Source organism: Anoplophora glabripennis, unplaced genomic scaffold, assembly GCF_000390285.2.
Source record: "Anoplophora glabripennis isolate ALB-LARVAE unplaced genomic scaffold, Agla_2.0 scaffold244, whole genome shotgun sequence".
In the NCBI taxonomy this organism is placed as follows: Eukaryota; Metazoa; Arthropoda; class Insecta; order Coleoptera; family Cerambycidae; genus Anoplophora; species Anoplophora glabripennis.
Genome location: NW_019416393.1, coordinates 700,976 through 727,418, shown reverse-complemented (window position 1 = coordinate 727,418; position 26,443 = coordinate 700,976). Strand labels below are relative to the sequence as shown.

Sequence of the window (26,443 nt, the reverse complement as noted above, 5' to 3'; positions counted from 1 at the left end):
TTGTAATGTATTAAAAATTTTAAAATAAATAATGTAAGCTACTTTGAATTATATAAATCATGAAAATATGCCATTCCGGACTGTAATTAAACTAAATAGATAATGAAAAATATTAGCTTTATGAGAAGAATTTGGTGTTCGTAGAAAGAATCTAGTTTTCAGGAATTTATGACGTGTCTTGTTAATATTAACCTATAAGTAAGGTTTATGTTTTTGATAATTACTTTGTTAAAGATTTTAGTTTAATGTTAGTGAAAAATAGTCACATTTTATACAGGAAGTTGCCTTTAAAAACATAGTAATTCTGGTATTATTAATATGGAATTATTACTTGTGGTAATAAAAAATAGAATATAAAAAACTCGGTGTTTTAAATAAACTTTTTAAAATAGGTATTACAGATGTCCGATTTTGAGTCCAGTGATTCAGATGACTTATTAGACGCATTGTCCAGCTTGAGTGATGATGAAATAGATTTATTCTAAGAAACAGAAAGAGAAAAAAATAAGAACTACTTTGAAATTACTGTACCTGAATATAGCAGCCAAGTTTTTTTAACATTTCCGTGTTAGCATATGGGAAGTAGCTAACGGAATTGAAGAAAAATTTGCCATTTCTAATTATTTCACCCATGGTTCTGGTAAATTTTGCATTGCCTTAAGGTCTACAACAACCAGAAAAGTTACATACTTGCTAAGTAACTTGTCTCCACAAATTATAGAATGGCCGAGATAATGAGGCAGTTGTAATCGAACAATATTTTGCCCAATATGAATTTCCAGAGCAGGTTATAGGAATAATTGATGGGAAAGGAATTCATATAAGATAGAGTATATCACAATCCATATTTTTTTGAATAACCAATAATATACTATATTATTATAGTGTAACTGAAAACTGACTATGGAAAGTCGATAAATTATGGTTGGACAATTTCTAAGCTGATTGCCATGTTGTCGGTTTAGACTTCTCAATGCTTCGAGAGTCATATCGCTCTCTTCTCAAAATGTCAAGAAGCTTAAAACAACATGACAACCAATTGATACCAAAATTTTAACAAAATATAGGTACTCCATTATAAAGGTCACAAAAAATAGGTAATCTAAATATTTTATAACTGTTTAAAATCGATTAGTTTTCTGGGTATATATTTTAAAATTGCTGTAAAATTTAATTCTACTTTCGTAAAATTGTTGATTTAATTCGAACGTAACATGGTTCCATGACTTATTCCAAGGTAGAGTATAGACCAAAATTAATAAGGTATTATAAAGAAATATTTTAGCAATGTTCTATATTTTTGTTATATATTTTGTAAAAATAAAATGTTTATCTACCAAAGATTTCAATGTTTTATTAATTGAATCAAAAAAACGAAATTATTTGTGCCTAATTAAAATAAAATAAATATTTATTCATAACAAACAAGTAACAAAGTAAATATATATTACAAATAAAACAACTTAAAAATAAGTAATACGTGTCAGTCTATCTTCTTAAAATTTCATTTTGTTCATGAAGCAATTGATTTCCATGTTTAAATATTTAGTAAAAGTAGTCAATTACCAATACAGATCGATCAGCATCAATTACTACACGTATCCTCTCTTTAAATTTTATATGATATCTGAATTTCAATCAGTTTTTTACTAACAGGAAAGAAACAGCAACTAATTGGAAATGATTTATTCAATTCAGTAATGATAATAGCGATGTCACCAGCAAGAATTATATGAAAGATACGAATTTAATTATTTATGCACGTAATATAAATTACAAGAATATGTAGAAATAAATAAAGTATACTTTGTTGCTATTGTCAATATTATGTGAACATATTCATAGTTGCTTTGTCGAGACCTCATCACACGTCAACAGAACTTTTCTTTTATTAGATTATACAGGACAGGATGCTCACTTTCTAGTATAATCTCATCGTAACTTAATTGCTCTTGATTTACTTGCTGTTCTTGTTGTTGTTGTTGTTGTAACTGTTGCTCTTGTTGTAGCTGCTGCACCTGTTGTTGCTGGTGTAGCGGATGCTCTTGCTGTTGATGCTGCTGCAAAATATATAAAGAAACAATGCATCATTCAATTATACAATATTTTCACTTATGAAATCTTTCTATTTAAAAATTTCTCTACCGTATTAAGAATCAAAGAAGCTGCTTCGAACTTCCAAATTATTCGACCTTTTACCATAATATTAACCCACTATTCGGTCAAGTTGTAATATCGAACTGCTGGACATCATTAGATTGAAAATGTTTTATTTTAAATCTGTTGACAGTCATTCACTTCACATACTATTACCATATTTAAATTATTTTCGAAACTTTTTATTTACCATTTATAAAAACAAATTGTAATGATTATTGACTTGACTACTAGTTTTTAGGTTAGTATACCTCCCCGCTCCCAAATCCCAATATATCTACTAAACTCAATTAAATAAAATAAAATTAGTTATTTGCTTACTTCACTCGTATTTATGAAGCTACATTCATTTGGGACATATGGAACACTAGCGCCACCCCAACTTCTGCCATTTTTTGGACAAATTTTGACAATTTTCCCGTATGAGTTCGTGCTCCTTATCTAGTCTCCATGGTCTCTCTCTTTAATTGTGGAGGAAGGAGGCATGTTAGCATGTGGGAAAGAGAAAAATTAACCCAAAATATATCTTTCTCTCTCTCTGTCACTCGTCTACACTGTGTTGTAGAGATGGGTAATGCAGCAAAATTTCCTGCGTTGATACACTAACTCAAGCGCACACTAGTGCGTTAACCCACTGCGTTAACTCAATTGCGTTATAACGCAATATCGGTTCAACTGGCGGATGACGCACCTAGCACAAAGCGCAGCGGTGTCATCGTATCACCACTATACACCACCCGACGCGTGACTCGTTACAGCTTCATCAGCTCAGCTCACTGCTCAGTGCTGTGACGCTGGACAATCTTGAAAAAATATAACTGAAAAAATATCTTAAATACTATTCCTAAATTATAATTTAAATAACAAAAACTGATTTAAATAACCAGAACACTATATTTTTACATAATTTATATTTGTTATCTTTTTTATAGTTAGTATTTTGAGAATTACCTACCTATTTTTGTTGTTATGATTTTATGTGTTTTAAATTTTATTCTGAACCAAAGAAGGTTCTAGTTAATTATTTTTGTATAAAAGGATTATTATTTTGTTTCTGTTTTTCAATAAAAGCTAAAAATTAAAATGCATAATTTTTCACATAACTGTAATTAAATTAAATTGAAACTATACTATATTTTACACAACACGCAGAGACAATGACAAACATATGATGACAATCCCCCCAACCCCCAAGTATATATTCCATTTTATCATAATAATAGTCATGTTATTTCATACGTTACGCTATTTTTCGTCCTATAATATTATTTTCAAAGGTATTACTCCTAATATAACGTTTTAACATTATTTCGGTAGATCGGATATACAATTATACTGTGTTCTTTTCTTCTCAAATTCTTGGTTTTGTAAATAGCCAATAGAGTTGAATCTTTTGACGTGATGACGTGTTTCGTTCGGCTTTGTCTGTCGGGGCACGGCGCATGACTCCGTGTTTGACTCAAAAGTGTGGTGCGCCGTGCGGTGTCGCGGTGTCGGTGTAACTCAATTGCGTTAACGCAATAATAATTTTGGTATCAGCGCAGTGGCGCAGGCTATTGCTTCAGCGCAATAACGCAACGCAGTACTGCGTTACCCATCTCTACTGTGTTGCCGTAAAGCATACTCCCCCATGTAGAATATGCTCTAATATCCTTTTAAAGTAATCATTTGCTTACAAATCTCTAAAAATTTCAAGTTCTGTTACTCAAGTACCTACTGAAATGGTATATTAATACCTTTAGTTGCCGTTTCGTTTACATAAAATTTACATCAATAGTATATAAATATTGTGTGCAAAAAATAATCCAAGTACCTACATATTTCAGAACTGAAGCTCATAAGTATATTTTGTATCTTATTAGGTACATTATATTTAAAATATTTATACTTTCTTTTAAATAAAAATGTTATATTTGATTTTATGCCTATATAACTTTATTTTGTGAAACATCACTGAAAATATATAGAGGACTGACATTTAAAGTAAGTTACCCGTTACAATTAAATCTCTATAATCGAAGACGAAATTGTTAACACTAATGTAAATAATGCTAAAACATTATACAGGGTGTTAATGAATAGGTGTTACAAACGGATATGGTATGTAAAAAATCCAAAAATAAGTGCAGTTTACTTAATAAACATATGTCCTAAAGCGGCTCATTTTCGAGATACAGGGCGTTGAAATTTAAAAATAATAAACTATTTTTTCCTGTAGCTCCGGTATTAGTTAATATTTCTTTATCAAACTCAACAGACAGATTTACTAGCTTAAAGGATGCATAAATATGGCAGAAACCATTTATTGGCTTCTTCTAGTGGCGTGCGATAGGTGTCGTTTCACCTTTTATCCCCCCTAAATTGTGCGGCACTGTACAAATATTAGTTTTTCGTATGTTTTTGAATTTGCTAGTATTTTTTACGTAAATAATGTATACTTGTTAGACTTCCATAAAATGAGTATTATCAAGTTATTAACATTTACATTACTGAGGTCACCTTATGCTCCAAAAACTATGTTTTTCTATGCTATGCTAGTTTTCGAGATACAAAAAGTTAAAGTTGTTTAAAAGGTATTTTTATTTTGCACAAAAAAATTACAGTAAATGCTCAAAATTACGGCCACCAGTAGCGATACAAGCGTTAATTCTTCGAAGCATATTTGTGTACATTCGGTCAAAAGTGCCAGGCGTCGTTTCGATCTCCTGCGCTGCAGCTAGAATGCGTGCTACCAAATCTTCTTCTGACTCAACAGGAGTTTCATAAACTAGACTCTTCATATGGCCCCACAAATAAAAGTCAAGCGGGGTCATGTCTGGGGAACGTGGTGGCCACGCCATAGGTCCTCCACGGCCAATCCATCTTACACCGAATTGTTGATTAAGGTGATCTCGGACAACAAGCGAAAAGTGCGCTGGCGCACCATCATGCTGCAGCCACATTTCCTGTCGAATGTTCAATGGCACATTTTCTAATAATTCTGGAAGTACTTGTTGTAGGAACGTTAAATAAATAGGACCTGTAAGACGATTTGGAAGAAGGTGCGGACCAATTAAGCGCCCGTCAATTATACCAGCCCAGACATTGACGCCAAACTTCTGCTGAAATCTAGTGGAGCGAATGGTGTGAGGGTTTTCTTCAGCCCAGACATGGTTGTTGCGAGAATTAAAGATCCCTTCTCGTGTGAAGGATGCTTCGTCTGTAAAAAGCACAAACCGCGGAAAATTTGCTTGCAACTGACACTGTTGAAGAAACCAATGGCAAAAGTTTAGTCGTGGCTGAAAGTCGGCGGGAGTTAAAGCTTGAACCTTTTGTATATGATAAGCGTGAAGCTGTTGCTCGCGTAAAACTTGCCAAACGCTTACATGGTTTACATGCATATTCTGAGCAATACTTCGACTGCTGGTGGATTGGTTTTCTTCTATCCTATTAAGAACTTCTTCTTCGAACCTTATCGTTCTGCGGTTTCTCCTTACCCCGCAGTTAACCCTATTTGTTGTAAAAGTTCCTGTTTCCTGCAACCTGCGAAACACTCTTCCAAATATCTTATGTGAAGGGGTTGGACGATTTGGAAATCGGATTGAGTATAACCGACGGGCAGCCCTGCCATTACAACGCGCTTGACCGTACATTAATATCATGTTTGCATAATCAGCAGAAGTATATTCATTCATGATGTATGAATGTTTTAAACGAATGGATAAAGATATCTATCTAATAATTAAAACTTACAAACTAAACTTTACACTAAAATAACAATAATAATTAAAAACTGCCTCGTTTCACAATCGAAAATAATTTGACATTAAAATACAAGTAATGTCAACGGCAAATGTTTTTTTTCCAACATTTTAAACTTGCTTGAGGAATACGGAAACCTTGAATGTTTTGTATCTCAAAAAGAAAAAGCGACACATGTATGCATTTACTAAACAATTTCGTGAAAAATTTACTCAACATGTCACTTTTTAAAAATTTTTGGTTTTTGGAGCATAAGGTGACCTCAGTAATGTAAATGTTAATAACTTGATAATTACTCATTTTATGGAAGTCTAACAAGTATACATTATTTACGTAAAAAATACTAGCAAATTCAAAAACATACGAAAAACTAATATTTGTACAGTGCCGCACAATTTAGGGGGGATAAAAGGTGAAACGACACCTATCGCACGCCACTAGAAGAAGCCAATAAATGGTTTCTGCCATATTTATGCATCCTTTAAGCTAGTAAATCTGTCTGTTGAGTTTGATAAAGAAATATTAACTAATACCGGAGCTACAGGAAAAAATAGTTTATTATTTTTAAATTTCAACGCCCTGTATCTCGAAAATGAGCCGCTTTAGGACATATGTTTATTAAGTAAACTGCACTTATTTTTGGATTTTTTACATACCATATCCGTTTGTAACACCTATTCATTAACACCCTGTATACATCACTGTTATTTGTATAGTGTATGGTTGACTTACGGTAATGTGAATGTCACCACTATGAAATGACCATTTTACTATTTTATGGTCAATGTATGTCATGGATCCATTTTGTGTAGTGTATGGGCACAGTATAATATAAATCGGTAAGGACATTGTCTTATTAATTTGTATTATACTGTGTTATGGACGTTTTAATATCTTTATTCCCATAAGATATCCATTGAAGACTATCTGTAATCCAAACGGAAAACCATGTGAATACAGAATACCCAGAACAAACAGCAATAGGACGTAGAATGTCCATAAGAAGATTATGCTACTGGGAAAACATTTGGGTGAAGTATTGAGAATTTGATAAGTTGAAATAAAACCAAAGAATCATAATATATAAATATAATTTGTCACCGACTAATAACTACAATACAAAAATGTGATATAGAAAAATGGGCAATGAAAATATGATGTTCACTAATATTTATGCAAGTAAAACAAAAGCACAGGTCCGGGTTGTACAGCCTAAAATTACATCAATATATTCTACTTTACATATTCTATTCTGTATTATTTCACTATGGATATGGTATACCTTACTTGACAAATGAAATGAGGCTAGAATGTTACACAGATTAGGAAAACGTTTGGTAATAATGAGTTATTATATTATGTGATATAAATATAAGTGAAAATGATTGTTATATCTATTTTTTACGAGAGATTATAAAAATACTGAATGTATTGGACAAAAAAAAATAGAATTACGGGCATGAATATCACATCTACATAGTTTATCCTAAAATTAACAATCTGTTACATTTATATTGCTTTCTATTTAGAAATGTGTATTTGGTTTTTATATTCTATACATATAAAATAGTAGGTAATTGCCAGGGGTCTGATAAACTTATTGGCATCCAAATTATAAGAAAAATAAAATAGTTGATTGCATCATACATATAGCAATTCTACGTCAGTCAAATAGTATACTTTTATAGAGGAACTCAATTTTTTTTATATATTTTTCAATTATGAATATTTTTACACAATATAACAAATAATAAAATCATCATCCTAGAGAGATGTTACATGTATAAGTAATTCATGTCTTCTTATTTATTAATGAGTAAAGCTAATATAACTTAGATGTTACATGCAGACAAGTAGAAAATTTGTTTGGATTTGATGTGATAAAACAATCAAAAATCTATTTTTGTCAGTACTTGTGTAAACTTTCCACACATACCTATTAAAAGCCACAGCCTTCATCTATTTTAAAAACATGTCAAAAATGTGATTATTAACAATTAAACCCTGTTATCAAGGAGATTTAATACTGAACTCATTAACTTATTAAATATCCCTGTTAAATAAAATGAATATCATCTTTGGAAGTAATACAGGCTATAACTAAAATATATATTTTTTTCAGAATGCCCAATTTTTAATAAAAGAAATACAAAAATATATGTTAACTAACATTATTCCGAGTTACAACAAACTAATTTTAATTTAATAACTAATTTTACTTAACTTAAAATAATAGTACCTTAATAAATATATATTTTTTAATTTTAGTTCATTTTTTCTATCATTCGACACACATTAGTTAAAAAATAGTTCTCAAATTTCTATATAATTTACCTAAATAAAGTATCTAACAGTCTTAAATTGCTGTAACTCGAATACCATGTAGTATATTTTGGCTTGGAAACAGCAAATAAATAATGTAAAAGTCGCTTAAGTTAAAACACTGTCAATTTTATAAATGTCAATAATGGAGGATATGCACAATAAATTATTTCAGTTACTTGCTCCTCCTGATGAGCTATTTCTACTACTAGAAGTGTTGGCTTGTTGGTCCTGCTCTGCCTTTTGTGCTGCTACTACAGGCGTGGGTACGACAACAGTATTACCATTTTGAACTATATAATGCGTAAGTCTTGTAGGTAGACAGCCCGCATTTAACTGATAGAATTCAATGAGTTGTAAAATATCATAAAACTTTGTAACCCCACTATCCAATGAATAAACTGGACGGTCTGCTAGGGGGTCCAATATTGGGCTGATTTGTGCGTGTAAGACTTTGGAACCACACTTGTAAGTTAATACGAAGGAACCCGGGTTAGACCTGCTCTCTCGCACCAGAAATACCCTAGAACAAAAAACGTACTTTACTAAAAAAAATTTATTTATTTCTTCAGGGAAGATTCTTATAGGAATATTTAGGGTGATTCCTAGTAAATGTAAAAAATGGGAAAAATGGAGTATTATATTATTATTAAATGCAAGTGTGCCTTATTATTTTTACATGCCAGATTCCTAACCCCTTTTTATACCAATGAAAATAATTTGAATTTTATGGCGGGTTCCGATTTCTTAAACATTTTAAGCAAAAGAAGTCCTCGTCTACTACATTAATGTTTGCCATTTTTCAGTTATTTGGTTCTAAAAATAATTGTATGCAGTCATAACACAAAGAACAGTTCAATTATAAGGGCTTTTTTTATATAAATTAAGTCAAATGGTATTAAAAGAGTATAAAATTCATGGTATTATTAACTTCATGTATAACATTAACTTCATACGAACATAACTAGATAAAGATTTCAAATCAAAGGAAAGGGTTAACAAAGGTGCATCGAGTAGAAGTGCATAAACAATAAAAAGATATTCCTCAGGTAAAAATAAACAAAAAAGTCTATAGAAGCCTTGGTGCCGAAATGTACCCTTTTTGAGATATGGGTCTTTTTATATACCAATTTCAGGATTTTTTGTTGAAGTTTTTTTAAATATCTTTTTATTAGGTTCAAGTATCAGTACCAAAGTTAGTACTTTTTTAGTCTTAATGACTTATACTTGTATAGTTAAAAAAAAATGGTAGCATGGAACTGAATTTTTCATAGTAGGTACATTAAAAAAAATTGTTGCTATCTTTGTAAGAAGTTCCTTTGGGCATTTGAATTTGTGTGCTAATTTTGATGAAGGAACCTCCTGTAGAACTTTGGTAGTTGAATCAAGGGGCAAAAAATTTATCCACAGCTCTTTCTGGCTATCACGAAAAAAAATCTTGTTTTCTTTTCATCTTTTAGCGAAACAATATTTTAGTACATACATGCTTCCTAAAATAAATGGTATAGGAATTAAACACAGTTTGCAACGCCACTTTTTACATTTTCGCAAAATAATCGTGGAATAATATTAATAATTCTGGAACTGAAATGCTTGATTAAACTTAAACTCTAATGGCGGATTCTACAAATTAAATAAAATCCAATAAATCAACAGTGTTCAAAAGTACCTCGTTTCCCAGATACCTCAAGACATCCAAATTTACTAAAAATATGTTGTAAGTATATTTCAAGATGTAAAACATATTTAACTGAAGCCATGTAAATTTACTTTGTATTATTTAAAAAATAATTTATTTTCTCATTTTTAGCAATAATTACTTAGACATTCCATTATTTAGGTATCTCGAAAACCTTATATCCTAGCAAATATGCTACAACACATTTTGTAAAGCCTTTACTATTTTGTTATAACAGCTAATCAAATTTGAATTAGATTATGAATTGATTTAAAAAAATTATATTTACACTGGCAGAAATACTCGATTAAAAACAACAAACTAATAAAAAAAATACTGCGATAGTAAAAGTAAAAAAATGTACCATGACCATAGGTTTGTTGTAACCATTGTTTTTGTAATTAAAAGTGCGAACTTTTTTTTAACGTATGACGTAGAATCCGCCGTTAAAGTTTGGCTAAGGATTCTACCCCATATAAATAAATAAATCATTTATTTGTGCAGTGTGTTACGGAAAGATGCGAACTGTGATCCGCATCGTCCACGCATCTCACCATTCTACAACACCGCATGCATAAGCATAACCAACATGATCACGTCACAGTTACAAACTACTACCGGTAAAAAAATGCGGTAAGTGGTTTAACCTTGGGCCTTCATTTCAGCACTGACCTACCATATTAGTTAATGTTGCCAAGGGTAGCCATATCATGCAGCTAATGGTTATGTAACCCATTAAGTTTCCGAGTATGATTATCATCAAAATGTTAAGATAAGCAGGTTTGGTACAACATACTTTGGTGGTCTTACTTATTGAATTTGAAATAATAATAATAATAACTGTATTTTCTAAACTGTCAGTTTAATTTCAGAAAGCGACATGTTATTTCTATTTCATTTTGAAAAAATTTATTTCAGAAGACTTTATTTCTACTTCAGATTAGTCAAGACTATTTAATAAACAGTTAATTAAACTTCAGAATTCGTAAGTTTCAGAACGCATTTCGGTTATAAAGTCATAGTTATTTAAGAAATAATTAAATTATTAACTTTCGTTGGAAATATGTTTAAACATGTTTTGAGTCGGACTGTACATAGATCAAGAACAATGCGATAAAAATTACATTTTAAATGTGTAAAGTATAGCAACGATGAATTTAATTATGTAAATTTACATTGGATCGGAACTTAGTATAATGCTGCATAACTTTAGTTTCTGTTTCTGAAACATAGGTACATTTGAGGAAAACTAAAATACATTTACCTAACTCTCTCAAATGAAAATACATCTTAACTATAAGAATACTTTGTTACGTAAATGAATGGAGTTTTCGATTAATATATTTTCAGTTGATATGAAAATTAGAATTGGAAACATTTAATTCATTTTAATTCTAGAAATTTATCAATACGAAATGTTTTCTAATAAAACTCGTCATTTTGTCCAGAAATCATCAACCGGTCTTCTATACAGTCGTTTAAGATTTACTTATTTAAAAATTGCGTGTTACATCATCTATGTGGAACTCTATTAAACGTATTAAAATATATTTGAGATGTGGTTACAGTGCTTTATCTGGGCAAAAATTTTTTTGGTTGGGTGTTATACCAGTGGATGATGGAATTGATGGACATGCATCCCTGCTACTCCGGGTTGTTAAAAATTCAAAATCTTGCAAAGATAAAAATGATTTAATTTTAATTTTGACTTGATTCCCAAAGAAGAAAAAGAGTACGACCGTTGGGTGAGGATATTAATTTCTTCAGTCAATGGTACGACAAACCTAGGACAAGGTTTATAACACTTTCTGCGAAGGGCGAGACGGCGGAAAATAATGTTCGAAATTTGTGGTCGGAGCCGGGGGGCAGATACGGCCCTGTGTGGTTACGCCTGCTTTTGGAGTTTTTTGCTATTTTATAGACAGTGAATGTGTTTTTATTTTGGATTATTTAGTGTACATTGTAAGTAATGTTTTATGGGATAGTACAAAACAAGTTAGTATTTGGGAACATAAAGATAAAGACATAAGACATACTGATGCAGGCTAACAAATAATTGTCACTCCTCTCATCCAACCACCAGTGCGCAAGTTTGTTATTAAACTTGAATAGCAACAGCTACGTTGTGCAGTTGAGTTACGTCACAAGTTTAGTCAATTTAAAAGTAATAATTCCCCCACCAAAAATATTTAGCCGCGCAAAACGACATCTTTTCCAACCTCTTTGGTTATGCATAATTTTGTGAATATTTTGTTATTTCCATGTTGATCTTAATTTAAAGAGAGGGGAGCAGGTGGTCTCAAATACTGAAAATTTAATATGGTATAATCCTAGTAGTTGACAGATCTATAAAATATTCAGTATTTTCTATTTCCTTCGTAACGATTATTGGTTTAAAATTAGTTGCAACTAATCTCAGGTTAATAAAAGAATAAAGGTTTATTCCAATATACTCAAAAGAATATGGAAGTTGCCTTAAGTGCGTGCGTGCAATGGCTACTATTTTCATTGGAATTCCTTGAAACGCTTTAGAAAATAAAGTATAAATTAATGGTAATTACAAAACATGAAGCAGCAACTACTGTTACTTTTCTGTGTAATAGCAATTATTAGTGCATTAGACTACAGTAAAAAAAAAACTGACACGTGTCCTATTATACATACAGGGTGTTCCTAAATAAGTGTCGCAATGGAAAACTGTAAATTCCCCTTGAAAAAAGAAGCATTATTTTCCACTTCCATTTTTCTCTCCGGGCTTTCGTTTTCGAGATACACGGTGTCAAAACTTTTTTTCAGATTTTTGCCAATATCTTAGGAACCGTTTGAACTACAGGACTGAACTTTTGTACACACATTACCACTATTAATAGCTACTTGTTGCAAATGCTGTTAAATTTCGTTAAAATTTTAAATTATTACTACCCATCTTTTAAATTACATAAGATTTTGGAAACGTTAGCAAAATGTTTGTTTTTGTTCATAAAAAGTCATTTTTCTTGAAAACGGTTGACTTTAGAGCAATGAACCAAGAGAACTCTTTTTGTGTAAAATTCATTGGCGTTTCAGAATTTGCTGTCAAATGTTAATTTTTCCAGTGGCGTAAACGTTGGGGGGGAAAACCCTTACGATACCTTAAAATCTCCACCACTGGCACGTTCAATGAATTCGAGAAGGGTGCTATTAATAGTGATAATGCGTGTACAAAAACTCAGTCCAGTAGTTCAAACGGTTCCTAAGATATTGGCAAAAAATTTAAAAAAAATTAAAGTTTTGACACCGTGTATCTCGAAAACGAAAGCCCGGAGAGAAAAGTGGAAGAGGAAAATAATGTTTCTTTTTTTCAAGAGGAATTTACAGTTTTCCGTTGCGACACTTATTTAGGAACACCCTGTATATATCTCATTTTTAATATACAACAGTGCAAATTTTATTAAAATCCCTTATTAAAAATAATACCGTATTTTTATTCTACAAAAATTTCATTGTTTTCAATCTTCCCAACCTCTTCCTTATACCTAATGACAATTTTATTACTAGTGCAGTTACTATATTTAATGATTTTTCGATTGTTGATCACAAGTACTTATTTAATTTTCGAAATTATCAAATTTATTGGAATAATTAAAAAGCAATTGAAACGTTGACGCTTCCTCGCTACTATTAAATGCGGTGCATTGAAGTTTTATTTAAGCGATTTATTTTACTTGCTTATACTATTTTGAGTATTTATTATCACTGAGTACACTATTTGTAAACGAAAAATCATTGGAATCTGCGCTCAGAATAAGTCAAAGTAAGCTTTATATTTGCTCACAAATTTTGACGTTTGTAGGCTCACGGGATTTAGAGGTAACCACGATTGACGCCCTCAAATCTAACAAATTACGTATTTAGCACTAGTACTAATAATATTTTATACTAATTTTTATCTAATCATTTTACTGTTATTATTACTGAACATGTCAGTTTAAGTAGCAAATTGCCTCTTTTTGTGGAACATGTTCTTAGATCTGAGTGCGTTGACTACGCTGCAATCTGGCCGCGCGCGCGGGCGACCTAAATTAATATTATTATGTCACGTATTACCTTAAAATTCAAAACAATATTAAATAATGTCTCTACATCGGCAAAACGACTAGTAAATTTTAAATATAATCCCTTGTGTATTATTTATTGCATTCGTAATGTGGTGAATTCCTTCTGTGAGCTCATTTTTTTGTTGCGCTGCAGTGCGGTGGACAGCATGTTCAATGGCACCTTCTCTAAAATTTCATTTGTGTCATTCTGAAGCAATTATAGTTATCCTTGTTCATTCAATGGTCCGTTTGTTTCAAACAGATATAATTCCTTTAAAAAAAATGCACCTACATATTAATTTTAAATTCGCTCTGTGCGACTCTATTTCAACACGTATACCTTTTTTATGTAGGATTGTCGACGGAATCTAAAAATGAATTCCAAATTATTATTAAGTTATTGGTGTAGAAGTTGGGGTAAAAAATCCCGCTTTACTACCCATTCCTACGCCACTGACCTACAAAAAATTGGAAATTTTACAGTAAGTTCTGCACATGTGCAAATGTTAACACCACACCAAATTTGAATCAATTTGTTATAAGCATACCAAAGATTTCGTAAATAATATGATTTTAAAAACTAGTCAATACGGCCCTGTATAGTGAAAACGGTGAAACTTAGACCTTTGCTTTATAAGGCAATTTTGAATTATTTATTGAGTTCTATTTGTGGTTAAAGTTTGATTCACTCGAACTGAAACACCCTGTATATATTCACCTATCTAACCATTAGAATAATCCATGACAGAAATATCAATACAAATGTAATTAATGTTTCTAATTTTGAAGCTACCAGTAGGTAAAGGTGTCATCATGAAATTTAAATCACTTGTGGACCGTAAAGTGTTATAGGTACAAAATCGTGAAATTGTACACAATATATTTACATTAACGATAGAATAGGCACAAAATGGCGATGTATTAATTTCTTTAGAAAAAGTGTAAGAAGAGTTGCAAAGCCAGCAGGCATTAGTGTGAGTGTAGCGGAAAATATTATGAACGGAAAATATTGGGAATGGTGAAACCTCATCGTTCTCATACTCGGCATAATAAATATAAACAAATTGCCAAGAGCAAATTTGGATGACTTCGATTGTGAAGTGTTACGAGGGCACCTTTCAAAACTGGTATGTTCAAGAAAAACGACACTTATACCTAGACATATCCATAGAAAGTTTTATGGATATTTGGAATATACTGTTGGCAGCGTAAGTTTGCGTTAGTTTTACACACCATAGGACTCCGGTGGCGCAAAAGAAAGACCACCTGACGACTATTAATGGAAGGACATGACATCTAAGACTGAGGTTAAAAGTAAGAATGAAACAATGCCGTGAAGAGGGTGGACCAATTTGTTCATTAAATTGCTTAATAATGGCAATGCAAATTAAAAACAGTGACAGAGAATGATCTCCGGTGCTAGTCTGGTAATGTTGCCAATGCACATCTGAAACTCACGATCAAATTGTAAAATTATGAAACAAAGTAATGAAATAATTAAATAGCATACCTAATAAGATTTTTGTTTATTATGGTTTATCGGAATTTCTCAGATTGATATTAAAATGAAGGGATGATGTCACTTTTAATGGAAGCTTCATAATTAGGAACATTAATTACATTTATACTGGCATTTTTATCATGCATTATTCTAATAAGCTGCACTACTATTATTTCATGAGAGGGGACCATCCAATTGTTGACACTGACCACAGTTTTAGGCCAGACGACCAAGTTAGGGTCGTCCGCTGCCAGGCGGCATCGCAGTAGACGCCGTCAGATCTAAGAACACGTTCCACAAAGAGGCAATTTGATACTTACGATGGGACAATAAAAAAAACGAGTATATTGCTTTGAACATTTCTGAAATAATCTACACAAAGAGACAAAGAGCAACTGCTACCATAATTTGTTAAGGGCAGCTCACTGATAATTTTAGTGATTTCCTATACAGGGATGGGCAAAAGTACGGAATAAAATTCATATCTTTTGAATGAGTTAACTTTTTTTAAAACGCAGAAACACGTTAACTGATTTTGATTTTTTCCCATCTTTCGGTTATATAATAATTAATTTTTATTCAACCCCCTAACCCCCAGCTACCCCTACTTTTTTTTTCAAATGGAAACATAAGGCATGAGGGGGCTCGTTGAAAAGCTTATAGAAAATCGAATTCAGCCATACCAAATAAACAAGTTTTATTTTTTCAATAACAAGTTTTTTTCATTTAGAAATTGAAACTATATAATTTACAAAAATAAACTCAATGTCGCAAATGTTGAAATTGTCCTCCATTCACTATTTGGCATTCTGCAAGTCGATAGTAAAAGCTGTCCACAGCATTCTGAATGACTTCAGCTGGTAAATTATGCATCTCCGCCCTAATCTTGTTCTTTAAATTCTCAATATTATCCCGTCTGTCCTGGTAGACTCTTTCTTTCAAATATCCTCAAAGAAAATAATCCAGTGGTGTTAAGTCGGGGGATTTTGGTGGCCATTCAACTGTACCCCGTCTACCAATCCAGCGATTTGGAAACATTTCATCTAAGTATCTTCGAACATCAATACCAAAATGTGGGAGAGCGCCATCTTGTTGGAACCAAATTCTTTCATTCGGTATACCTGCACCAATTTCATGAGGGAAAATCACAGCTAGAGCAGGTATCAGGTCAAATGTTAGGAAATCCAGGTAGCGTGTGGCAGTAAGATTTTCTTCAAAAAAGAATGGGTCCATGATTCCAGTGTGGATTTTCCTGGGACCAAAAGCCATAGTTGTACCTGTTAACCACTCCGTTTAAATAAAACGTAGCTTCATCCGAAAAAAGTACGTCTCGTTGAAAACCATTATTGTCGTCACACCGTCTCATCATTTCCTCACAAAATTGTAATCGTCTATCATAATTGTCTTCCAAAAGCTCTTGGACAAGACATACCTTATAGGGGTGGTATTTGTCTTGTTTTAGAAACATTCGAATTGCAGTTCGAGAAGCATCGTGATTGCGGGCCAATGAAACAGTTGAAGTATGAGGATTTTCAACAAGTTCTAATGTAATGTCTAATTTCTTTTCTTCATTCAAAGCACGTGCCCGTCCAGTTTTGGGCAAAGTATGTACTGTATCGTGTTCCTCAAATTTGTGAAATATTTTACTAACTGTCCCTTACGAGATTTGGTTTTCGGGATATTTCGCATTAAATAAATCGCGCACTTCAGCCTGACTTCTTATTTTGTCTCCACATCCAAGCAATATCAAGATTTCGATGCGTTGCCTTTCCAACAATACCATTGCAATTCAGTAAATAAATTGATTTTGACACAATAGTAACGTTTCGAACTCCAATTTACAACTAGAGCGAAAAATTAACCAGAAACCCTGGCAAGTAAGAGGTGCCAAAAAAACGCAACATAAAAAATATATCTTTTTTGCGTTAGCAGTGATAGGTACAGTTTCAAATTCTTTATTTTATTCTGTGCAAATTCATGGAGGATAACACTGAAGATAATTAAATTTAATTTCACTTGTTAAGTAGGTGTTTTATACAACCCTAAAAACCTTGCTATTGAAAAAATAAAACTTGTTTATTTGGTATGGCTGGATTCGGTTTTCTATAAGCTTTTCAACGAGCCCCCTCATGCCTTGTTTCCATTTGAAAAAAAAAGTAGAGGTAGCTGGGGGTTAGGGGGTCGAAAAAAAATTAATTATTATATAACCGAAAGATGAGAAAAAATCAAAATCAGTTAACGTGTTTCAGCGTTTTAAAAAAAATTAACTCATTCAAAAGATATGAATTTTATTCCGTACTTTTGGCCATCCCTGTATATGCAACCGTATCCGAATCTACTTACCCATCACAAGTGCCATATCTATTCATTAACGCAGTCGCTTGATCCCTGGTCATCCCACTGTGGAACCAAGGTTGTGTGATGTGAACTCCGGCTTCTAGGGTCTGAATGTGAGCTGAGGTCAGTGCAGCCGCAGAAGGGCCGGACAACCTGGTGGAAGGTCGCCACCTCCTCTTCCAGGAGTAACCCTCGGCTATAGCGATCGCGTTGGCTTCCTGTGGATCTTCTACTATCCTGCCGACTGCGCCTGTGAAGTCCATGGCCACACGGGATCGAACAGATTCCTGTAAAAAGCATAACACGATTTAATTCATGTCATTTTTAAAAATCGCTTCTATTAACGATTAAGGAAAGTTGGGCAAAATATAATCCAATATTGACTCATGAATCCATTACAGTATATCAGCATAATGAATACAGGAATCATTCATAGAATGTTTGTGAATGATTGTTTTGTATTCATGTCAAATATGTACGAATATTTTGTAGTTGATAGATATGTTATTCTGTGAAATAAACGGGTAAAATGTTGCCAACAAAAAAAGAGAGACAGGGTGACAGCTGAAAGTTCAGGGTTATTAAAAATGGTGCATTACACGAAAGAACAATGCGTTTTCATTGTTGAGCAATATTTAAAAAATAATGAAGGTTTGGCAGCTACAGTTCGTACAAAATATGGTCGGAATAGTGATTTAACTTCATCAAGTGTGAATACATTAATTGAAAAATTTAGAGAGACAGAATCGATTAGTGATCTTAAACGCTATGGCCGTCTTTCAACAAGTCGTTCAACACAAAACATCGAAGCAGTTCGTAAGCGTGTTGCTGAGTCCAGGAACAATTAGGCAGCGAGGTCAAGGATTGAACATTTCGGGGTGCTCTCTACAGCATATTCTCATGAAAGATTTGCATCTTAATGTTTACAAAGTTCAACTGACTTAAGAACTGAAGTCTACTGATCACGCAGAGCGAAGAGAGATGGATTATGGAACAACAAATGGAACAAAATCATTTTCAGCGATAAGGCTCATTTTCATTTTCATGACCTCGTTAATCGACAAAATTATCACATTTGGGGTTCAGTAAATCCACGACTGATTGTTGAGAACAAATGCATCCAGAACTTGTCACTGTTTGGCGAGGATTTTGGACTGGAGCCATCATCGGACCATTCTAATTGAAAAATGTGGCTGCTCAGGTAATAATATTTAATAGTGCTCGCTATCGCGACATAATAATCCAATTTTTTTTGCCTAAATTGCAAAATACGATGTAGACGACAGGTGTTTTCCACAAGACGTTTTCCCGTTTTGGTGATAATAATTGGCCGCCTAGATCATGGGTTTTGGTTTTTTTTTGAAATTTAACCCTACATAACTTCATACCGTATAGGTACTTTAAGAATCAATAAAAAAATTACAATTTTTAATTAAAAACCTGTGTTTTCTATTAAAATTTGCTATTTGCTATTGCTGAATTGTTTCATGTCTGGGAGCAACACGGTTTCATTAAGGGCAGATCCACTGTTACTAACCTTGTAAAAAAACTCAGTTAACGAAAAACTTGACAAGATGAAACAAGTCGATGTTATCTATACCGACTTCACTAAAGCTTTTGACAGACTCGACCACGACCTCTTGCTGTACAAACTAGATGAGTTTTGTGTGTCCGAATCACTTTTGCAACTTTTTGAATCGTATTTACAAAATAGGTATCAGTTTGTTCAGCACCGTTATTTTAAATCATACAAGTTTCATCAAATATCTGGTGTACCCCAAGGATCTATAGTCGGACTACTCTTTGTTCTTTTTGTATACGACATCTTGGTTGATCTACAAGTACACCATTTAATGTACGCAGATGACCTTGAAGCTATTTTGCGAAATAAACACTATTGCTAACTGCTATATGTTACAGAATGCGCTTAATGTCATTAGTTTGTGGTGTCTAAATAATAATTTAACGCTAAATGCCTCCAAGTAGTGTAATATCACAAAAAAAACTGTACTATTCGATTATAAATTGGATATAATATTGCATAGACCGATTACATAAAAGACCTTGGAGTTAGATTTGACACTACATTATTTTTTACAAAACATATAGACATAATTGCCTCATCTGCTTTCAAGAATAAGAGGTTCATAATAAGGAATTCTAAAGGCTTTATCAGTATTTCTACACTACGATTGCTCTATACTACCTTTATTCGTTCTAAATTAGAATATGCATCAATAGTCTGGAACCCAATTTATGCTAATCAAATTGCAATTTCGGAAAGAGTACAGCGTAGGTTTATGAAATCAGCTGTGTACTTATTGGATGGTACATATCCCCCTCAGGGTTTTCCGCATGATTTATTACCTACTTGAGCGTTTCAATATTCATGTCCTTGCTAAAAGAAGATCTGTCTTTCAAGTAATGTTTTTATATAAAGTTCTCCATAACATTTTGGACTCTCTAGGTGTTTTAAGTAATATTAATATCAAAGTTCCACGACTATAAGCTAGAAGTGATAATGTTTTTAGTCTACCCGCAGCACGTAGTAACATTCTAGTAGCATCACCATTGTATCAAATTGTTTCCAAGTACAGTGAGATAGAAAATAATGTCGATCTTTTTGTTGTTTGACTAATTACTTTACTTATGTAGTCATATCAGTATTTTATAGTTTGTTGCCTTTTTATTTTGTTCTTTATATTTGCGTTATTTGTAAGTTTGTACTATTTTTATTTTTTTTCTTTATTTTTTCATAGTTAATTTTTCTCGTTTTTAACTTTTTTTATATTTTATTACTAGACTTAACATATCCTGTTATTGGGCATCGCCTGTTGGATGTGTTCCATTTCAAGCTCGAACGTTCATAAATGGAAGTGATAGGTACAATTTGTAAGGTGTAATAAAGTGTAAGTAATATAGTGATTAAGCCCATTCCATTATTAATTAGCAACGTTGAACCAACAAGTAGAAATATGAATAACGATAGCAACTTGCAACTGAAAAATTACCTATTGATTAGTTTACCAGCGGTTAGTATGCTTCATGTTATAATTCGTTTATTGCTTGGGAATATACGTATATCTACCTACGTACGTGTAAGTAATATCATTCAGTAAATTATTTAAAAAATCACAGTGATAATAATGACGATGTGACAGAATTCTCATGTAATTACGAATACTATCTACATATTGGGACATTTGTAATTAATTAATATGTTTCATAAATACTTGTAACAATCCTCTGTATTCGTGAATACCGGTTATGTTTATAGCAGATTATTTCTAATATGACCAGGTGATTAAAAATGCATATTCTTTAAATTGGTAAAGCGCAATTTTCTCTTGGTAGGTATGTTCTTAACTTCGCCGCTGTCGTCGAAATTAAAAAGTGACCGAGGGGTTTTAGATGACGAAAATTATTTAGAAAACTACAATAGAAATCTGAAATCCAAGTCTTTTACAGTTCTTGAGTAATTAAAAGAGAACCGTTTTCACCTTCAATAATTGAAGGATGTAGAGCCCTTAGGAAATGCTTAAGCAAAAAAATACTCTTGCCTTTTTATATTTTAACGAGAGAAATATGTCCAGAAAATTATAATTTACTAGTTATATGAGGTCTCCAGTAGAAGAATTATTTTTGTTAATAACTATAATGGATTATTTCATGTATAATAATGTAAGTTCTTCCAGCGTAATACGGCTTATACCCATTTCTAATTTATCTATTAATAATTATATTAAGAATTTAATTGCATAATGTGTTATGTTTTATTGTGCAACTGCATTTTGTATTTAATTTAGTTTTATATCTCCAACTGACATTTACGAGGTGAATACTACATTTAAATTGATTATAAGTCGTTGAAATCGTATATGCAATTTGTAATTGAAATGTCAATAGTAATTTAATAGCAAAATTACCATACAACGCCACAGAGTGGTGTGATTTGCCCTTTGAAGGCATTTGAAAATGTTGCTTAAGCAGAAGTCTTTTTTAAAATTTGTTCTATATTTTTTGGCACTCGGTTCATAGTTATTCTTTTCTCAACTTCAGAAGATTTAAGAAAATCTTTTAGAATTAACTCTATAAGTTCGTCCATGATTAAGGATATTGCTTTTAATCAAACATTTACTTATTGTTCTTTTAAAATTTGTATTTTCTAGATAATACAACTTCTTTGGATATGAGAACCTTTTTACTTAAGCTACGCTTATAGCTTGACATTCCTACAAAAAGTTTATGTATTTTGGAATATCGATGGGTTTTGATTAAATGCCTCTTTATTTGCTCAGTGCAGTTTTTTTTAATTACCAAATAAACGTGTTTGTCAATTAAATATATTCTATCACTTTCTTACGAGTATGTTTTTTATGCGATAGACATAAATTTAATAGGAAATGGGAAAATCGGTCCTTCCAATATTAGAAATTAGATTAATTTTATGTTAGTTACATTCTAATTAACTCAAAAATCAACAGACATACGAAATTAATATTAAAAATTAAATGATGAACATGTCCACCTCAAATTGGATTTTTTCAATGAGAGTAAATATGTTTGAAAATTTGTAGTTTTAGTCTTCTATAATTTGTTTTCACAATTATTAAATAGTAACGGCGAGTTGATCAATATCGCATTTCCAAAGAAATTACAGTATCTTGTAAACAGAATTAAATCAAAATTTTAACAAGAGAAAAAATAAAAAAACATGTTTGATTTACAGCAATGTGAAGCAAATAAATGTAAGTATTCTTGATTCTAGTTAACATTTTTTTAGGTAGAGATATTTCCAAATCTTATAAAAATATACGTTAGAAAGGTAATAAGTGTAAATAATCCAGTTACTCAGGGTTTTTACCTCCGAATTCTTTATAACTGAACCGATTGACGTGAAATTTTGACTGAATGTGGGGAATGCCTCAAGAAACAAAACTTATATAGTGCCGAAGTGTGCTTTTGCCTTGCGGGTGGTTCCCACCTTTTCTTGGGGGGTGGAAATTTTTACGCCCGCCCAAAATAACTACAGGAGTCGATAAAGAAGTAAATTTTAAGTAGTAAATGTTATATAAAGTTTTTTGGATAATCCAATACTTTCCGAGTAATTCGTCATTGAAAATATTGATTTTTTTACTGAAAAAGTGCTTGTTTTCGGACAGTTTTTTGCAAATAACTCTGAAACCATTAGATTTAACAAAAATGTTGTAATGGACAAAAAGAAAGGTAATAAAAAAATAAATCTAATGGTATTATTTTGTTTTTCTCTAATTGCAATATAAACCGAATTATGGATTGTTAAACATTATATGTTAGCTAAATTGGAACCAGTTAACGTTAAATAACGCTAAAACCATAAATATTAGGAAAAAACTATTTGAACCTTTTTTTTGGAAAAAAAATAGATTTTTACGCTGTAACTTAAAAATTAAAGGACGTACAAAAAAAATACAAGAGTAAAAAATAGCTTTATTTTTGCTGAAGATTTTGCTTTATTCCTCTAAAATTAATATTAATCGAGATATCGCTATTTTAAGTTATCATATGAATGAGAGAACCACCCTTTTCGAGCCCTTTAAACCCTTCAAACTTAAAAATGAAGGGCTTAAAAAAGATCAACTCAACAGTTCACGTAGCCCTTACAATTCCCTGCAAAATGAATGAATTTGAAGAAAATATATATAAATATATAAATAAATGTAAGGGGTAATTTTTAAGGGTTGAAAAGTTGCAATCAATTCAAAATTATTTTATAAGAAGGGAATAAATGTTTATTTAATACGATTGCACGTATAAAATGTTTCTACCCTTTCAATACTATTTTTTCATTTTATTTTCGAAAGAAGGGGTATTTTTCAAGGGTTGAAAAGTTGCAATCGATAAAAAAGATTTTTAATCAAGAAATCAATTTTAATTTGATAAAAATGCATGATTAAAACGTTTCAAGTTGAAAACAATTTTTTATATTATTTTCATCCAAAGGGGTGGTTTTTAAAGGTTTTTCCGAGTTGAAGATTTGGGACATTGCCTCCTACATTAAGTTTTATGTTAGATAGCACATGAAATTACACATACTGCATAAATAAAAAAGATTTTATTACATAAAATGCTTACATTTGTATTTTTTCTTTTTTTCCAATAAGGGGTGGTTTTCACACTTTAAGAACAAAAAGCACACCTAGCGCATATATAAGTTTTGAAGTGAGGGGGGTAAGATGAGCCTAATTCTAAATTTTGAGAAAAATCTATGCAGTTATAAAAATTCGGAGGTATTACTATATTTTCAGTTACAGTAACTGGGCTATAAACAGAATTAAATAAACATTGTAAAAAGAGAACAAATAAAAAAACATGTTTGATTTAAAAAATGTGAAGCAAATAATTGTGAGTATTCTTGATTCTAGCTAACATTTTTTTAAGTAGAGATATTTCCAAATCTGGTTTCTTATAAAAATATACTTTAGAAAGGTAATAAGTCCAAAGTAGATATACAAGGGAAATAAACATCCGTATATCTTTTTTTAGTAAATTTCATCCAGTTGTGTACAGATGACGGAGGCTACAATACATTTTTAATATTTACTCCCAGCTGTACAGGAAACCATATATTTGACATGACATAACCAAATCATGACATGTTCCAATCAAAATTTGTTATAAGAAATTTACGGTAATTACCTTGAACATTTGCCTGTTCTTCTTGCTACAACTATTTTTGCGCCCCATACTCCTTAAGCCATTAGTAAAATTAACCACCACTTTTGCGATCGTTTTAAATCTGGGTGTAACAGTTTCCCTGACTTTTTTTAAAATGCGATCGCACCACGACATAGTACCGAAATATAACACGCACCTATAAAATCGGAAATAAAAATAACACCATTCACCAGAACGCCACACTGTTGATCGAGAAACTTCCAAAGAGATTATGAGGAAATGAGGAGTGTCAGTCCTCAGTTCACTAAAAAGGTCTGGTTAGAGATCATAGTGGGGATGCACAGCCTAAAAGTATACTGAAGAAACAAAATAAGCCTATATAGACAGGAATGGATTCGTGAACAAGACATTAGACTTTAGAGCAATGCCTTACATTAGTCAAATGCAATAAACTATAAATAATAACAAAGGGTAATGGTAGTTAATATTAAAATGTCGCATGCAAAATACGAATAATGACGATATCCACAATTGTTTCTACTTTCATTGTTTTCAACAAATTTTAGATCAATACAGTGTTTGTTATACAGAGCCTTAATAAATGATGATAACCCACGTGACCAGTAATTTTGTTGGAAAAGTAATTTTATTTCCTTCATGTTAGCAATCAAATTTCGGAAAAATTAAAAATTATTAAAAAAAATCAGATCAAGATTGCATTAAAACCCTGTATATTTATTTATTAATTACTACCTCTTTCCGTATGGTCAAGGTTGGCTATGACGAATTTATTAGGTCCCTTGAAGACAGTTATAACCGAGATTTATTGTATTTAGTTCAGATTAATTATAATAAAAATAAATTAAATAAAATATGTAGGCGTATTGGGCAAAAATACAGTGTTGCCCAAACTGTAAGAGCAGATTGTAACATCACAATTGGCAAAAAACATTCCTAAAACGGTGCGTTTTTGTAAAAATATGCGCAATAGTTAAACATTTTCTAAAGCTGCAATGAAGAGTTTAATATTATGTCATAGTAGTGAATCAAACCTGAATAGTTTGGGGAAAAAATGCTAAATTTGAAAGAAATCACTTATTGTCTTTGTTTTCAAAGTTGTTGTCGATCATTCCAGAATTGAAAGAAAAATAAGTTTGACAATAAAATATTTACCTTAACAATTGCTCGTTGTTGTTTTTTCTGATTTCGCTTGCGTCCCATACTTACTCTGCAGCAGAACACTTCACTACAACTACTACAGATATTTTTTTCTAATTATTGTTTTCAATATTTCCAAAATAAAACGCCAATGAGTTTTAAAAGTTTTTAGAATACCATAGAGTACAAAATACAAATAGCGATTACCCTGCAAACATAACTGAGAAATATTAACTAGACAATACTTAGGATATTATCAAATGAGCATGGAGGGGCAAATAACCTGGCTGATTATCTCTTACCCTTAGCGTAGAGTAAAAATCTGACACAAAAGAGATAACTATTATAAGAACGAGCAGGTAGTTTTTCAGAACAGTATAAGTAGGTAATTTATGCATATTAAATAAAGATCACAAACCAATTCATTGAATGCCTTAAATTGCTTTAATTTCCATTTATAAGGTAGGTAGGTAGCGACTGATATCTACAGGGTGGTCTTAAATTAATTTCAGGGAGGATAGTATATCAAATGTAAAAATAACGGTTCCTTTTTATATTTATATTTTCCTTTTTCTGAAAGTTAATAAAGGAGATGCATTTTTGAAAATATGCATTCTATTATTATTTGGTATTTTTGCTTTATTGTAAAGGTATTAATTCAAACAATTTCAAATCTTTTTTCAAATATAATACAAGCACACTTCTAATATACTGAAACTGTTAAATAACGCATCCTTTCAAAGAAATCATGCTAATATTATAAAGAGGAAATATTTGTATTTTTGTATGTATGTATGTTTGTTACGAATAAACTCA

General features: G+C 31.7%; 1 protein-coding gene across 4 annotated transcripts in view; it reads right to left on the bottom strand.

Annotated features, from left to right (window-relative positions):
* Positions 1–6,978: 6,978 nt before the first annotated feature.
* The window catches only part of LOC108906939 (growth factor receptor-bound protein 14), a 700,528-nt gene continuing 681,063 nt past the window's right edge, over positions 6,979–26,443 (bottom strand). For all 4 annotated transcript variants that reach the window (XM_018710384.2, XM_018710385.2, XM_018710388.2 and 1 more), the window contains 2 exons: positions 17,819–18,099; positions 6,979–8,743 (listed from right to left, as the gene is read on the bottom strand). In XM_018710384.2, coding sequence (XP_018565900.1) covers positions 8,392–8,743; positions 17,819–18,099 — 633 coding nt within the window. In that variant the 3' untranslated portion in view covers positions 6,979–8,391. The remainder of the gene's footprint in view (positions 8,744–17,818; positions 18,100–26,443) is intronic.